This window comes from Osmia bicornis, chromosome 7, assembly GCF_907164935.1.
Source record: "Osmia bicornis bicornis chromosome 7, iOsmBic2.1, whole genome shotgun sequence".
NCBI classification, from domain to species: Eukaryota; Metazoa; Arthropoda; class Insecta; order Hymenoptera; family Megachilidae; genus Osmia; species Osmia bicornis.
The window spans coordinates 4,845,037-4,859,820 of record NC_060222.1 but is presented as its reverse complement, the minus strand read 5'-3'; the positions used below and the strand labels follow the sequence as shown (position 1 = coordinate 4,859,820).

Sequence of the window (14,784 nt, the reverse complement as noted above, 5' to 3'; positions counted from 1 at the left end):
AATTATCCAAGCTTCTAAACAAAAAATACATGTTTTATTTTGTTGAATTAAAACCACAAGGATCACTGTTTTTCAAAATTTAATTTCAAAACATGACGATAAGCATTTTTACAATACCAGTATAAATAATAATAGTAAACTTTTGTTCGACATCAACATTATTAAGTATATGTATAATTAAGCAATGACAATGATATAACGAGTATTCAGAGTTGAAAATAAATATATATTTTTCGAATTTCACAAATGTTTCAGTTAGCTAACAATGAATAAATTCAGTATTTTGTTTAACTTCATAGTAGGTATTTACAAGTAGAAAAATACGAGTAAAATTATTTTCGACTGCTTTTGTTCTGATTATTTTAAACAGGAATTTGCATCATTATTTATGAAATATTTTGTCTTTAGGTAGAACATAGGAACATGGAAAATAGCTTCCTTGTATCAGCTTTTCTGTCCTTTCACAAGTCAGTCGGTAGATGTCAATAATATTTTTAAGAAGTTTAGGGCAGTTTTCTATTTTTAAAATTAAGCGTGAGTAATTTGTAGTTACCGATTGGATATATGTAAAACAATACCAGTTGTTTAAATTACTTGATGAAACGTGGAAACGATAAATAAATATTTGTTTTTACTATGATTGCGTTTTATTCGTTGTGATTTTGATCACGCTAATAATTCGACGATAAAATTACTCACACTCGTTGAAAGAAAAATATTTACCTATCTGTTAAAAAAAAAATATATAAAAAAATAATTGTTAATAATGTTAAAGTTTACAGACATGTAAAATGGCCAGGAAGAAGATAAATTAAATTTAAATATCTCGAGGTTCATGAGGGGCGGGAAGTCGTTGCCAAGATGGCTCAACGCCCCAAATTTCGCGAGCATACTCTGCGATTGTTCTATCTGATGAAAATTTGCCTGAAGAAGCTATGTTATGAATGGCCATTTCCACCCATTTGGTTTCATCCTAAAACGAAAAATTAGAAAATAAATTTTAAACGAAAAAATGAAAATAATGTATTGCGCATATGATGTAGAATGAGCTGGAAATGAGAATCAAAGATTAAAGAATTCGGTGGGCATAGGGGAACTAATGTTTCCAGAATACGCCACCCTCGCGGGTGAAATGCACCCTTAACCATCCCCCAGAGGTAAATTATTAAGATGTAAGATGTAAATTTTAAAATATGTTCAATCTTTAAAGGTTTCCAAAAATCGAGACCACTAACTTTGCGAAAAAATGCCGATCCTAAAAAAAAGGGAACATACCTGATAGACTTTACTGACTTGGTTCTGCATTGCTATATAGCTCTCATAATCAGCGAACGAGTAAAATCTGTCCCAATTTAGTAGAACATTGGTAATATCTTTAAATTCATCTGGATTGTTAGGACTGAAGAAACCACCTTGAATCTGATCAATGCATTGTTTTAATTCTGGGATTCTATTGTAATAATCATAAGCGTTATATCCTTTTCGTTTCAATTCTTCCACTTCGTCGACGGTCATACCAAAAATGAATATATTTTCTTTGCCCATTTCTTCAGCCATTTCAACATTCGCACCATCCAGTGTGCCAATTGTTAACGCTCCATTTAACTAACATTCCAAGTAAGATACATATTATTTTCTGGTAAAGATAAATCCATTTGTTCAGTTACTCACCATGAACTTCATGTTTCCTGTACCAGAAGCTTCGGTACCAGCTGTGGAAATCTGTTCACTCAAATCTGCTGCTGGAATAATTTTCTCGGCTAACGTAACTCGGTAATTCTCCAAGAAGATAAATTTCAGTTTGTCACCAACGATAGGATCATTATTAATAACATTTCCTACGCTGCAAATTAATTTAATGATTTTCTTTGCTAAGTGATAGCCGGGTGCTGCTTTGCCTCCGATCATCACCGTTCGAGGAATGAACGGTGCAGATGGATCTTTCTTTATTCTATTATAAAGCGTTATTACGTGTAGGCAGTTCAAAAGTTGTCTCTTGTATTCGTGTATTCGTTTCACCTGTTTTATAACGTAATTCAAAATTAATCACGTACAAAAATGCATCATTTAATCGAAGAAAGGGTATAATTACTTGGATATCGAAAATAGAAGCAGGATTCACTTTAACCCCATAATCTTTCTCGAGTATTTGCGCTAATTTCAATTTATTTTCCTGTTTGACTTTTATGATGCTACGTTGGAAGACTGGATCTTTGGCCCACTGTTTCAGTTGTGCAAGCTGTTCTAAATGCACCGTCCAATCGCTGCCAATTTTCTAAAGGCACATAAAAATTTAATGTCAGGTTCATTAACGGCCACTGTGCAAGGATACTCACTTCTTCGATGATATCTGAGAGATTCGGATTGCAGAGAAGGAGCCATCTTCTTGGTGTAATACCATTGGTTTTGTTCTGGAACTTCTCAGGCGTCAGTTCATAGAAATCTTTGAAACTACAAGAAGAAAATTAACATCTTTCTTGTAACATAAATCTATAAGTATTATTGATGAATACCTACACACTGTTTATCAAGATTTCCGAATGTATAGCCGCGACACCGTTAATAGCGTGGCTACCAACGATCGAAAGATGAGCCATATTCACTCTTTTTTCACCTTCCTCTTCGATCAAAGACATGCGACGAAGGCGATCCATATCACCCGGGAATTTGGCGCTTACAGCTTGAAGGTGAAGGAAATTGATGTGATAAATGATTTGCAAATGTCGAGGAAGAATGCTTTCCAACAAGCTTGTTGGCCATCTTTCAAGAGCTTCTGGAAGCACCGTGTGATTAGTATAAGCACAGGTTCTGGTTGTAATGTCCCATGCCTTTTCCCATGGAAGCCCTTCGACGTCGATGAGAATCCTCATAAGTTCAGGAATGGCCAGAGAAGGATGAGTATCGTTCAATTGAATAGCGACTTTGTCAGGGAACAAGTCGAAATCTGTCCTATGATGTTCTTTTGAGCCAAATTTACTAGCTTTGTACCTATGGATAATAAAATAACATGGATATATAAAATCGCTAATAAAGTGCTATAAAATCGCTATAAAATCGTTAATACATATTGTTCGATAATAATTGTAAGTGAACATTTGGCAACCTGCGTATTATGTCTTGAAGAGTTGCTGCCACCATGAAATACTCTTGCTTCAATCGCAATTCTTTTCCTTCAAAGAAATTGTCATTAGGATATAACACCCTAGAAATATTTTCTGCTAAATTCCGATCAATCACAGCTTGGATGTAGTCACCATCATTGACTGAAAGTAATTTTTAATTTAATGAAATGCACTAACAGCTTCATCAGTTATTCTGACGATTATATATATCACTTACAAAATTTCAGATTAAATTCTACAGGTGATTTTGCAGACCAAAGTCTGAGACTATTAACTACATTGTTTTTGTATCCAGGAATCGGATTGTCGTAGGGCATTGCGAATATAACCTAATGAAAAAGACCAATATAATGATTAAACAGTAACTCAATGAATTGTGTAAAATAATTACCTGTGTATTGACCCATTTCTTTCCTTCAGGAGTATCGATAACTTGCCCATAGAAGTTCACTGGAAGCATGAACTCGGGTCTAGCCTTTTCCCATGGGTTACCGTAACGCAACCAATCATCTGGCTCCTCTATCTGTTCTCCATTCTTAATTTTTTGTGCAAATATACCGTACTCGTATCGAATACCATATCCATAGGCTGCTAAGCCAAGAGTGGCCATACTATCCAGGAAGCAAGCTGCTAATCTTCCCAAACCTCCATTTCCTAATCCAGCATCCTCCTCGAGTTCTTCAAGTTCTTCGATGTCCAACCCCATCTGCAATAAAAATAAGGTATAAGCATTTATTCTAAAGATATTCATTTGTTGACCTTATTTGAAAACTGACCTGGTACATAGCTTCATCGCAAGCACCTTGGATACCCAAGTTGATCATGGTGTTCTGGAGAGCTCTTCCCATGTAATACTCCAGGGACAGATAGTAAACCCTCTAAAACAAAATATGTAGAAAACTTAATTAGAAAGGAAGGTTGAATATCTCAAGCACGCTTATGAAATAAGTTCAAAATAGAATAATTAATAATAGAGGATAAACAATCAATAATAGAACAATATTATCTCAACTACTGAACAATATATTTGTCAATGAACATTGAACCGTAGAAAACATTGAACTACGATTCGGTAAAATAAAAGTGATCGACCTCGTGTCGTAATTTGCTTTCATAAATGAAATCTTATTGTGTCTCCTTCGTTTTAGTTGCGAAATCGATTAAAGTGGAGTCACGTTCACGTTCCATGGTTATTGGTCTATGAATAAAAATAAATTGAGCCCTCATTTTGAAACGGTAGAAGACGAAAACAGGCTCGATTGAAATTAATCTTTATTGCGGTCGCCAACGAGCGGACTCGAAAATTTTTATTACACTCGTTCTCGTCCGCGTTTCTGGTCGTGTTATTTATAAACGGTGTGAACGACTTCAGAAACATTTCACGTTACATTGTTTCATATCGTTAACACGTTGATTAACATTGTTACTTTAATTGGAACAATTACATAAAAATGTACAATCAATACATTGAAATATTTGTAATGAAAAATTTAATCCTTGATAAATCTAAGAATTCTTATCACCGTGTCTCCACACTATACATATTTTTATCGTGTCGATCAACGTGTTAACAACTAAAAATTACATCGAAATTACAGAACGAGGCGCTGAATTACGAAGATAACAATGCTAAACTTATACACGTATGCGTTATCAGTAGTTTCTAAATACCAAGAAGGCTGAAACTGATACTTTTCTTGCTACGTATCGATTGACCAACCAGTTTGTTTCTTTTATTTAATCGAGGACACGCAAGCTATTCGAGTGACAAAAATATTTCTCTATTACAATATTACATTGATTTTGGATTGACTACCAAGACGTGATTTCCCAATTACTTTCGAAACAATAGATACATAAAAAATCTTTGAAGCACAGAGTGGTTCTTGAAAATGCTTTCAAAATAATGCGGGACATGGTCCAAAAGCGTACGTGCTGAGGAACGTGTCAAACGTGACTTTTATTACATAGTCATATTTAACTACCGCAATTTTCTTAATTAAGCATTATAAAAAGGTAGTTGTTTACGACGCTTTATTTTATACAATACTTGTTCTCATTTTTAATGACCTCGATGGTTACAAGTTAATTTGTTATTTACAAATGCTAATTAAAAAAAATATATAAAATTTTATTCGTACAATTTCCGAGCGAAATTCTAGCAAGATATTTGTGCAAAAGCACATTGATGTTATAACGCTTCATCTATTTTATTCCCGTCCGCCTACACTAACTATATGGGTGTGGATCGCTTCCTCGTGCTGTTTCCTTCTTCTCTAATCTTCTTATTCGTTTCTTCAGATGTTGTCACCCTCTAGCTTGCGCAGTTTTCATCCTTCCTTCGTTTCCCCTTCACGATTCTCGTTCCACTTTTCCTTCTTTATTGTCATCTGAAGGATTGCTTGTCCAAGCATTTAGGGTGTGGACGCCATAAAGGCCGGGGTATCTTAGGGTACAATGCCCTAGAATTTCCGGGTAGATTTTAGCGTATAGGTGCCCTAAAGCGTAGGGTGTCCTTTATGATTATCCTCTCCCCTAACCAAAAAGAAATTCATAAAATACCCTATCCAAGATGGCCGCTAATTTTCGGTGGGCAAAAGGGAACCAATGTTCCCAGAATATGCGACCCTTGCGGGTGACAAGAGGAGCGAAATGCACCCTTAAACACCCCCATTTGAGGGAAGATCCCCATCCAATTCTGTCCACCCTATTTTTCTTGTTTTATCGCCCGAGCAGACAGGGCTATTTCTACTGTGCTTTATTGGTAGATACATACTTCCGGTTAAACGAGGTTTTAAGCTATTGCGCTTGATCGTGTCAACAGGATCGTGTAAGATTCTAAACAAATAATTATTAATAATTCATCGATGGATTGGATCCGTTTCAAAGATGACATTCTTATCGTCGTCTTGACATTGCGGGAAAAAGAATGAAAACCGTTTGGCTCGAGACCTCAGGGCGACGCAATGGTAAGGCCAAACGAAAATAGATGCTGCAACGTGTTGCGTCTATACATTTCGAAGGTTCGTTGAGATATATTAGCTTCATTGTATAAATAGTATTTATACAATTTATTGCATATGTATTTGTACAATTCGCTTCCTCAGGAGTATCGCGAACATTTCGCTTATTAATAATGTACTAATTATTATAATAATAACTATGGTATGTTTGGCCTGCTAGTTTCTATTGAAATTACTTTTATTTAATTATCCTATCATTTGTCATTTTCACAGACTGAAAACCATGTCTGTGTGTTTCTAATGACACAGTGAATTTTCATTGAGCCATTGACCGGCGAGACATTGCAGAAATCTCGTTATCTAACAGACAAATAACAAGAAATCACTGTCTCCGAAGACCTCTACATATTGTGCAATATTACCGAATAAGTTTAGAAAGATTATTTATTAGCAATGAGTAAAAATAAACATATTTGATACATAAACGTGTGATTTGCGGAGTATTACGTTTACGTTAATTGCTTCGAAACGGTATAGGCAAGTATGCATTACATGAATGAAATGTTATTTTATTAAAAAATGTGAATTAAATAATTATGGAAATTATACTTACCGACAGTAGTTAAGGGGGTAAATTTGTTAATACATTATATCTATTATATACGATATGGAAATGAAAGATATAAATGAAATGGATGGACTACTGAAATAATTTCAGTAAGTGATCAATACATATTAGGGTCTTACCTTCGGGTCTTTTTCGTAATAATATTGCTGAGTACGTATCCATCTCGAGACCAAATTGTCCTTGACGCTGTGTGCCAAGGCAAAGAAATAATCCCTACTTGTAGCTACGTTACGATCTTTAACAAGAGTGTAGTGTAGATGTCTATTGAATGTTTTCTTAAAATTCGCTACATTTTCTACGTCAACAATTCCGCGCACAGAAATTTGTTTCCTCTTCTCATGATCCACTTCTGAGGCTGACATTTCTTTATGCTTTAGTTTCTTAGAATTTGGTATCTATCGATCTACGAGCTATAATTTCGTGCTTATTTGACACAAGATCAACTTTGCATTCAAACACTTTAAAGTTAATTCAACTTCGGTCTCTCTTATTTAAGTGGGAAATTTTGTTGGAATTCGTTAATGTACACAAGTGTCGGATCAAATTTTCTATGTATTTACTCTCAGGCAGTGATACGTTTCGAAGACAATGCGATATTTCTGTTATCGATTCTAAAAATCGTTGGGCACAATGACCGGTTTTCACGACACATGCACAAACACCGGTGCCACAACAGATCCGAACGTGTACGCTGCTCAGAGATGAATAACAACGAATAAGAAGCGTAATGCTGGCAAACTGAGACGGTCACCTTGCGTCAAGGTCGCGCATGCGCATTGACCTGCTGCTATCACGTGATTCGATTCGATAGTATCGATCGAGTTATTGTAATATTTGAAACAAAGTGCGGTGTTTTACTGCTAGATGGCGCAACCAGTTATGTTGATGGTGTTTCTAAATTACAAATAAATACCTACTACTTTATTTTAAAATATATTGTAATTATATTATATTATATTGTAATGGTAAAAAATGCTATTGGAAAGAAAATATATATAGTTTCCAAATAAACTAGGGGAACAAAGACAAGAGGACCTTACAATTAAGTGTTTTATTTAATATAATTTATTTATAAATTAATCGTGCGGATGCAGATGCAATAATGTAAACGTCAATAAGCGATACGCGTATTACAATTCACATTCTGAAAAAGATTTTTCCCCATCTTTATCTAACTTGTGGCTTGGCCACGCTCGGAGTCCCTATAGGGAAAACGGCGGTCTACGCCAGCGGAGCGGAAGTTGTTACTCGAACCAACAGGCATTATGCCTAATTCATAGGAGTCACTCTGCTAGCATAGACCGCCATTTTTCCTAGAAGTACGCCGAACATTTTCTAATATAAATTTGAATACAGTTTTTGAATTCAAAAAAAGTACAAATCTTATATTCCTAGGGAAATTTTGAAAACCGGATCTCGAAATAATACAATCTATTGTTTTCACAAGAGGGGCGCTGAATTCGTTTATTCGCATCCGGTCCTCCATTTTCTTTTGGTCATCATCGCGTACCATTGCGTTCATTATCGATCTTAACGTTTTTAAAAATTCTTAAACGTTTGACTCGTGTATTAAAAGCGTTTGTTAGTCTGTACGTTAAACAATATTCTCATAGTCCTTTCTTTTCGAGCATCGTAATTTGGATTATCGTGTGCTAATGCGTGGTATTTCAGAAAGCTCACCGACTCGCACAATGGCGGAGGATTTGGATGTCGAGGCAATGTTGGAGGCGCCATATAAGAAAGGGGTAAGACTTAATTTCCTTTTTTTTCTCTTTATATGTTTCGGTTTGTTCCTTCGAGGTCCTGACTTTTTTTATCCTGTAAAGTTTACCTAAATCTCGACGCATAAGAATCCAATACGGTGCGCACCGTTCTGAGTATATTTATCGTTGCGATCGAGAAGAAAGAAATGTCCTTTCCTTCCCGTATATACATGTAGAACAAAGTACGCCCTTGTCTTATACCGACTATTGATCAATACCTCCGTTTTCTGTACTTATAGATGGTACGTAACATGTACCCTCGCGCTCGTAGGATGTTCGGCAGCGAGTTCCTAGAATGCACTTGAAATACGAGGTATTAAGAAAAGCCATCACTAACATCATTTACTTAATTCTTTTTTCTTTCTGTATTTTTTTTTGTTTTTTTTTTTTTTAATTTTTTCCTCAGAAATCGTAACGTTTATTATTTATGACGTAGATAGAATTGCTACTGTCATTTTTATGACTTTAAAAGGAATTAAGAAAATACTTTGCGTACATTGTATATGAGAAAAGATGAAAGGTGGATTTGGTAGGTCCTGTTCTGCCATGTGCCATGCTATTCTTGTTGCCTTCACAACACAAGTGTGGAAGAGTAAATTAAGAATCAGATGCTTTTCATACGTAGAATCGATTTCATCATTATTCCTGATACATAATGTATTCTGGAAGAGGTGGAATAATAAGGGTATTCAGCGCTTTTGACAAATTTTATTTCTATATTAACTTTTTCTTTTAGTTTTATAGGAGCGTTTATGTATATATCTTTGTACTGATTTTATTTTTTGAGAAAATTGCACACTAATGTAATTATTTGAAACTTATAAAACCAGGACATAGCTGTGTATTAATATGAAAATATGTTTGAATCATTATAAAGATTTCTAACATGAAAATTGAAAATTTATCCTATCCATGCATTAAACAAGATACACATATTCTTCTGAATAATTCTATGTTGTTTACAACAGTAAATGAGTAATCAAAACCTTTATTTAACAAATTAAGTTACATCCCTGATTGATATGTGTATTATTGATCAATGTATGTACTATGATATAAAAAATGTAGGTGACTTATGATCTTTTTTTTTAATATACTACTGTTGTTTTTACTTTAAACATGAAGTATCGCTTCATGGATAAAATGCATGGTAAATTGGCAAACAGAAAATAAATGATGTTGTTTAAACGAGAAAATGTTTTGAAAAGTTGATCATTTTGATAAGAATCATGGAACATTTTTATCATCATTCCATTGCATTATTGTCATATAATAAATTTATGTTAGCTGTAATCATCTGAAACATTTTCTCTACACAGCTAAATCATCTTGCGATATATCTACTGGAAGCTGCAAATAATTGTTGATCCTTTTGTTCCTATAACGAGATAGTTAAATCTATATACATGCAGGGGTTGTAGGTTAGCAATTAGGGTTCACATCTCGTGTTACATTAAAAACGTACTGTCTTTGATGAGGGCTCTCTTTTGCAGAAGAAAAAGGATGTGTGGTTGGCCATTGGTAGTTTAAGACCAAGGCATGCTCAACCCAAGATTGCAATGCTTTCCTAAAACCCGATAAAACGATTGGTAAGTTTGAGCCAGGTGTATGCGAAGCATTCGCAACACTATGCTCGCCCCGTCTCTCTGTCTCTCTCTCTCTCTCTCTCTTCTCTGTGTCCCCATCTCAGCCCTCTCAGACCAATATAATCTACCTGGAAAAGAGAAAGAGCACGAGAGTGCACCAGCGTCCAACAGCAACTAGATCTTCGTTAACATAGTTCTCGAAGGAGAGTTGTCTACATGGTTACAAAAGATTAACAGATGAACAAAACTTTATTATCAATATATAATTTAATTTTTGAAACTACTGTCAAAACTTTTAAATTTGTACAATATGTACATAATTTGTTTTTACAAAATTTACTAACATTCTATGATTTGCTTTTTGTCCCCTTGTTCGCGCGTCCCTGCCACATCGGCTGGCTGGCATGGCATTCAACTGTTTGCTGTTCGTAGGAGCAGGACTCCTCATCCAAAGACAAATCCTCCAAGGAGAATGGGTCTAGCCGTAAATCGTCTGGGTAAGCATATTTTATAGATTATGATTAATTTGATTAATATTTTGTGCTTTCAGTTACAAGTAACTCCATTAGTATGTGGTAGTATAGAATTTCTTAATTATGAAAATAGTTTAGATGAAATAATAGAAAGCACAAAGTATCCAAAATTTGATTTAAAATTAAATATAGGACCATAGATACATGTTTCTTTTTATATATTATTATCATTAGATATTAGAAACATTCGTATCAACAAAACATATGCTTCTATATATATTTATACTACTTCGTCTGAACCTTTAGCATTTTAAATTCAAGACTATACATAAATAACTGAGAACATTTCAAAATAGTCACTTTGTGCACACGTATAGCTATTTGAAGTTATATTCTCTTTGTTATAGACCCCATACAATTAGTGTAAATGCTGGTTATTTTCATAATTCCAAAGGTTAAACCTGAAGACGGTAAGTGTTTAGGAAGAATATCTGTACTACAGACTCCGTTAAATATAAGGAAAAGAAAGTAAGAATGAAAATAGTTTAAAAATGCCTTTTCTGTTTATCACGGTAATTAATGGCAGACATTAATTTATCCCAAAATTATTTTTAGTACTAAGGGTTCGGATTAGTAAGTTGGAATGTTATTATTTATTCATTACTTAGTCTAATATCTATTGTATATTTCATATACATCATAATTGCGTTGTCATAAGTTTTATCAATTTCCTAATTCAAACGTTATTTTTTTTTCCACAGGAAAAACAAACACCGTTCCCGTTCCCGTTCTCGTTCACGAGACCGTAGGGAGAAAGATCGTCGGGATCGCGACAGAGACAGGGACAGAGATCGAGATCGCGATAGAGATAGAGATAGGGATCGCGATCGCGATCGTGATCGTCGACGTAGGTCAAGATCCAGAGATCGAAGAGACCGTGACAGAGACAGAGATAATGATCGAGACAGGGATCGCCGAGACAGAGACCGCGATAGAGACAGAAGAAGGAAACGGTCGCTTACCCCAATCACACTTCCCAGGGCGAGACCACCATTTGGGAAAGGTGTTAGCCCCCTTGGGATGTAAGTATATAATTAAGTTAAAAAATTAATAATAGCACTTACAATTCTTTATCAGTTCATATCTTAACTGTTCGCATCATGTTTATTTCAGTAGGAACGATGAGTTGACACCGGAAGAACGCGATGCCCGAACGGTGTTTTGTATGCAACTAAGTCAACGCATACGTGCTCGTGATTTAGAAGACTTCTTTTCTAGCGTTGGTAAAGTTCAAGACGTTCGACTTATCACGTGTAACAAAACGAGAAGGTTTAAGGGTATAGCGTATGTTGAATTCAAGGATCCTGAAAGTGTTACACTGGTAAGTTTTACGTGTGATTTTATAGTTAAATTCACTATTAATTATTATTGTACCATTTGTAATTTCTTTCTAGGCGCTCGGGTTATCGGGTCAGAAACTTCTCGGTGTTCCTATAGTAGTACAACACACTCAGGCTGAAAAGAATCGTATGGGCAATTCTATGCCAAACCTTATGCCAAAGGGTCAGACAGGACCTATGAGGTTATACGTTGGATCTCTACACTTTAACATCACAGAAGATATGCTTCGTGGTATCTTTGAACCTTTCGGGAAGATTGATAACATTCAGTTGATAATGGACCCAGAAACCGGCCGGAGTAAAGGTTACGGATTCTTAACGGTATGTATTAAATTATCATTAATTTCCTCTAAAATACACATCTCTATATCTTAATACGTTTATAGTTCAGAAACGCTGATGATGCGAAAAAGGCTTTAGAACAATTAAATGGATTCGAACTAGCTGGAAGACCAATGAAGGTCGGCAATGTTACAGAACGTACAGATTTAATACAAGGACCATCACTTCTTGATACAGATGAACTAGATAGAAGTGGTATTGATCTTGGTGCTACTGGAAGGTATGAAGCGCTAATTATAATTCTCTTCATTCTATAACTTACAGTAAAAACTAATTTACAATACCTTTAGATTACAGTTAATGTTCAAGCTAGCAGAAGGTACCGGACTTGAAATACCTCCTGCAGCTGCAAATGCACTGAACATGGCTCCTGTCATGACGACACCACAGCCACCACCACAAGCGGCCCCACCTATAGCAACACAATGCTTTATGTTATCAAATATGTTCGACCCACAAAAGTAAGTTACTATCATGATTTTCGTAAATGCATATTTGTAGACTAGTGTTAAATACTTAATTTTTTCACTAGGGGAAAAAATATGCTAAATAAAATATGTTATCTCAACAAATAGTATCATATATTTTCATATGAATGCATTAAGAGATAACTTGACAAATAATTAAAATTCACTTTTTGTTTAATAATAATAAGATTTTAATACGAACAAATCTTTCTTTTAGTGAAACAAATCCAAATTGGGCAAAAGAAATTCGCGATGATGTTATAGAGGAATGTAATAAACATGGTGGGGTACTACACGTGTACGTGGACCAAGCCTCTCCTCAGGGTAATGTTTATGTCAAGTGTCCATCAATCGCGACAGCAGTTGCAGCTGTCAATTCGTTACACGGTAGATGGTTTGCTGGCCGAGTAATTACAGCCGCTTATGTGCCAGTTGTAAATTATCATTCGCTGTTCCCGGATGCAATGACTGCTTTGCAATTATTAGTTCCAAGCGCGCCGCGAAGAGGAATGTGATCTTAAACGATGCAAATATAAATTACAAATTTGTAAATTCTTATAGTATTACATTGGTTCTTACTAATACTACAAGGGAACTTTTGTTACTATGATAGTCATTTGAATACTAGTTTAAGTCATAGATGTAAAATCATAAAGTGCAGAAGAAGAAAAAAAGAAGAAATGGTTACATAAACTGCACGATGTTTTTCATATGTTCATAAATACAATCATTTATGTTGTTTTTGTTTTATTAATACTATGATTTTCTGTAAAGAGATTGGTCATATTTATTCAGTATAAAATTGTGAATGAGTGTATTCAACATTGTCTTGACCAATTAGTACGCGATGACGGGACAAGGATCATCGTTGATATGTATTTAGATGTTTTATTACTCTACGAATATGAAATTCTTCCCTAAACAGTTTTCTGAATGTAGTACAATGAATTAAAAATGTTACGCGTATCCTCCGCGTGGCATTGTACTTTAATGAATGAAGCGTGAGTAATAAAAAGAAATTAAATATTGCTGCCTTATTTGATAAGTATATTATAATCATCTAATTAAAAATTGTTATCATTTTTGTAATGCCATGAGATGAAATCATTTTTAACGCTTCATCTGTTAAAGTAAAAACTTCTCAGCAAATTATAAACAGATTAGGAGAATAAGTAATTATTAAGATTCTTATGCAAGACACCTGTTGAAAAGGATTATATACACGCAAAGAATGTATTATAGATTTTTAAGTTCGTGATTGTTATGAAACAACACTTCTGAAAAGCATAGGTGCAAATTGTATTAATGGGCAACGCGTATAAAAAAAAAACTTGAACAAGAAAAAGGGGTCTGCAGGTAACGAATGTTTTTAATATTCACTTTTTTTTATAAAAACAATATCATAAGCACGTTTAATAATATATTAATACTTTTCAAGAGCTAATAATTATTATGAAATGATCACACTGCATGGTACTAATTTTCAGTATATTTTTCAATACATATGTGATACATATATTATGTATAATGGCCTCATAAATAATGGCTGTAAATTGTTAAATGATTTACCAATTTTCCATACTGTAAAATGTAGATAAAAAAACCTAGGGTTTTTTTTTTATTTGCAATAATATTATCGTAAATATTAGAAACATAAGTTTATGTCAGTTCTATTTAGACATAAATTTCTAGCGTCTGGAAATATTAATAAAATCTTAAATCTAAGATTTTAATTTTTCAGAAAACTTATATTTATCCCTGCAGACTTCTATAAATCAAAAGCCCATTATTATAATCTGTGTAAAAAGTTTTGTAAATTAACACCAATCATTATAGACGTAATAATACTACAGTAACTTCGTATTATTGAAACATGGGTGTATACTTTGATAATTATAAATTAAAAATTAATGTGATACTCGGTGGAAATCCTGTTTTAGAATACAAATGTAAATGCGCAAATATATTTCTCTGACATTTACTTGTTTATCTATATTGATAATTTAAATGATTCTAGCGCATATAAGCTTTTCATTTCCT

The 14,784-nt window shown here is 34.3% G+C and overlaps 2 protein-coding genes across 6 annotated transcripts; one reads left to right on the top strand and one right to left on the bottom strand.

Moving 5' to 3' along the window:
• Window positions 1-62: 62 nt before the first annotated feature.
• Window positions 63-7,432, bottom strand: LOC114876979 (glycogen phosphorylase). The gene is made up of 11 exons (XM_029188995.2): window positions 6,833-7,432; window positions 3,899-4,000; window positions 3,514-3,828; window positions 3,340-3,451; window positions 3,104-3,263; window positions 2,518-2,988; window positions 2,337-2,451; window positions 2,093-2,275; window positions 1,672-2,019; window positions 1,276-1,605; window positions 63-973 (listed from the first exon to the last, which is right to left on the bottom strand). The coding sequence occupies exons 1-11, from the start codon at window positions 7,073-7,075 to the stop codon at window positions 818-820; spliced, it is 2,535 nt and encodes an 844-aa protein (XP_029044828.2). The 5' UTR covers window positions 7,076-7,432; the 3' UTR covers window positions 63-817.
• Window positions 7,433-8,173: 741 nt separating this feature from the next.
• On the top strand, window positions 8,174-14,725 carry LOC114876944 (RNA-binding protein 39). 5 transcript variants are annotated; one of them, XM_029188927.2, is made up of 10 exons: window positions 8,174-8,302; window positions 8,385-8,458; window positions 8,716-8,718; window positions 10,495-10,559; window positions 11,297-11,617; window positions 11,709-11,916; window positions 11,990-12,256; window positions 12,322-12,497; window positions 12,568-12,738; window positions 12,962-14,725. In XM_029188927.2, exons 2-10 carry the CDS (start codon window positions 8,405-8,407, stop codon window positions 13,257-13,259), a joined length of 1,563 nt encoding a protein of 520 aa, XP_029044760.1. In that variant the 5' UTR covers window positions 8,174-8,302; window positions 8,385-8,404; the 3' UTR covers window positions 13,260-14,725. The 5 variants fall into 5 exon arrangements, with proteins under 5 accessions (XP_029044760.1, XP_029044761.1, XP_029044758.1 ...); XM_029188929.2 differs by having other exon boundaries at window positions 8,285-8,302; window positions 8,716-8,789; XM_029188928.2 differs by lacking the exon at window positions 8,716-8,718.
• The last annotated feature ends 59 nt before the right edge of the window (window positions 14,726-14,784 follow it).

Excerpts from the sequence above, each read along its gene's own strand:
- LOC114876979 (XM_029188995.2), bottom strand. The coding sequence starts at position 7,075 with ATGTCAGCCTCAGAAGTGGATCATGAGAAGAGGAAACAAATTTCTGTG. Across the intron at positions 3,829-3,898 it reads GCGATGAAGCTATGTACCAG|ATGGGGTTGGACATCGAAGA; the intron begins GTCAGTTTTCAA and ends TTTTTATTGCAG. Across the intron at positions 3,452-3,513 it reads AGAAATGGGTCAATACACAG|GTTATATTCGCAATGCCCTA; the intron begins GTAATTATTTTA and ends CTTTTTCATTAG.
- LOC114876944 (XM_029188925.2), top strand. The coding sequence starts at position 8,369 with ATGCGTGGTATTTCAGAAAGCTCACCGACTCGCACAATGGCGGAGGAT. Across the intron at positions 11,618-11,708 it reads GGTGTTAGCCCCCTTGGGAT|TAGGAACGATGAGTTGACAC; the intron begins GTAAGTATATAA and ends TGTTTATTTCAG. Across the intron at positions 12,257-12,321 it reads AAGGTTACGGATTCTTAACG|TTCAGAAACGCTGATGATGC; the intron begins GTATGTATTAAA and ends ATACGTTTATAG.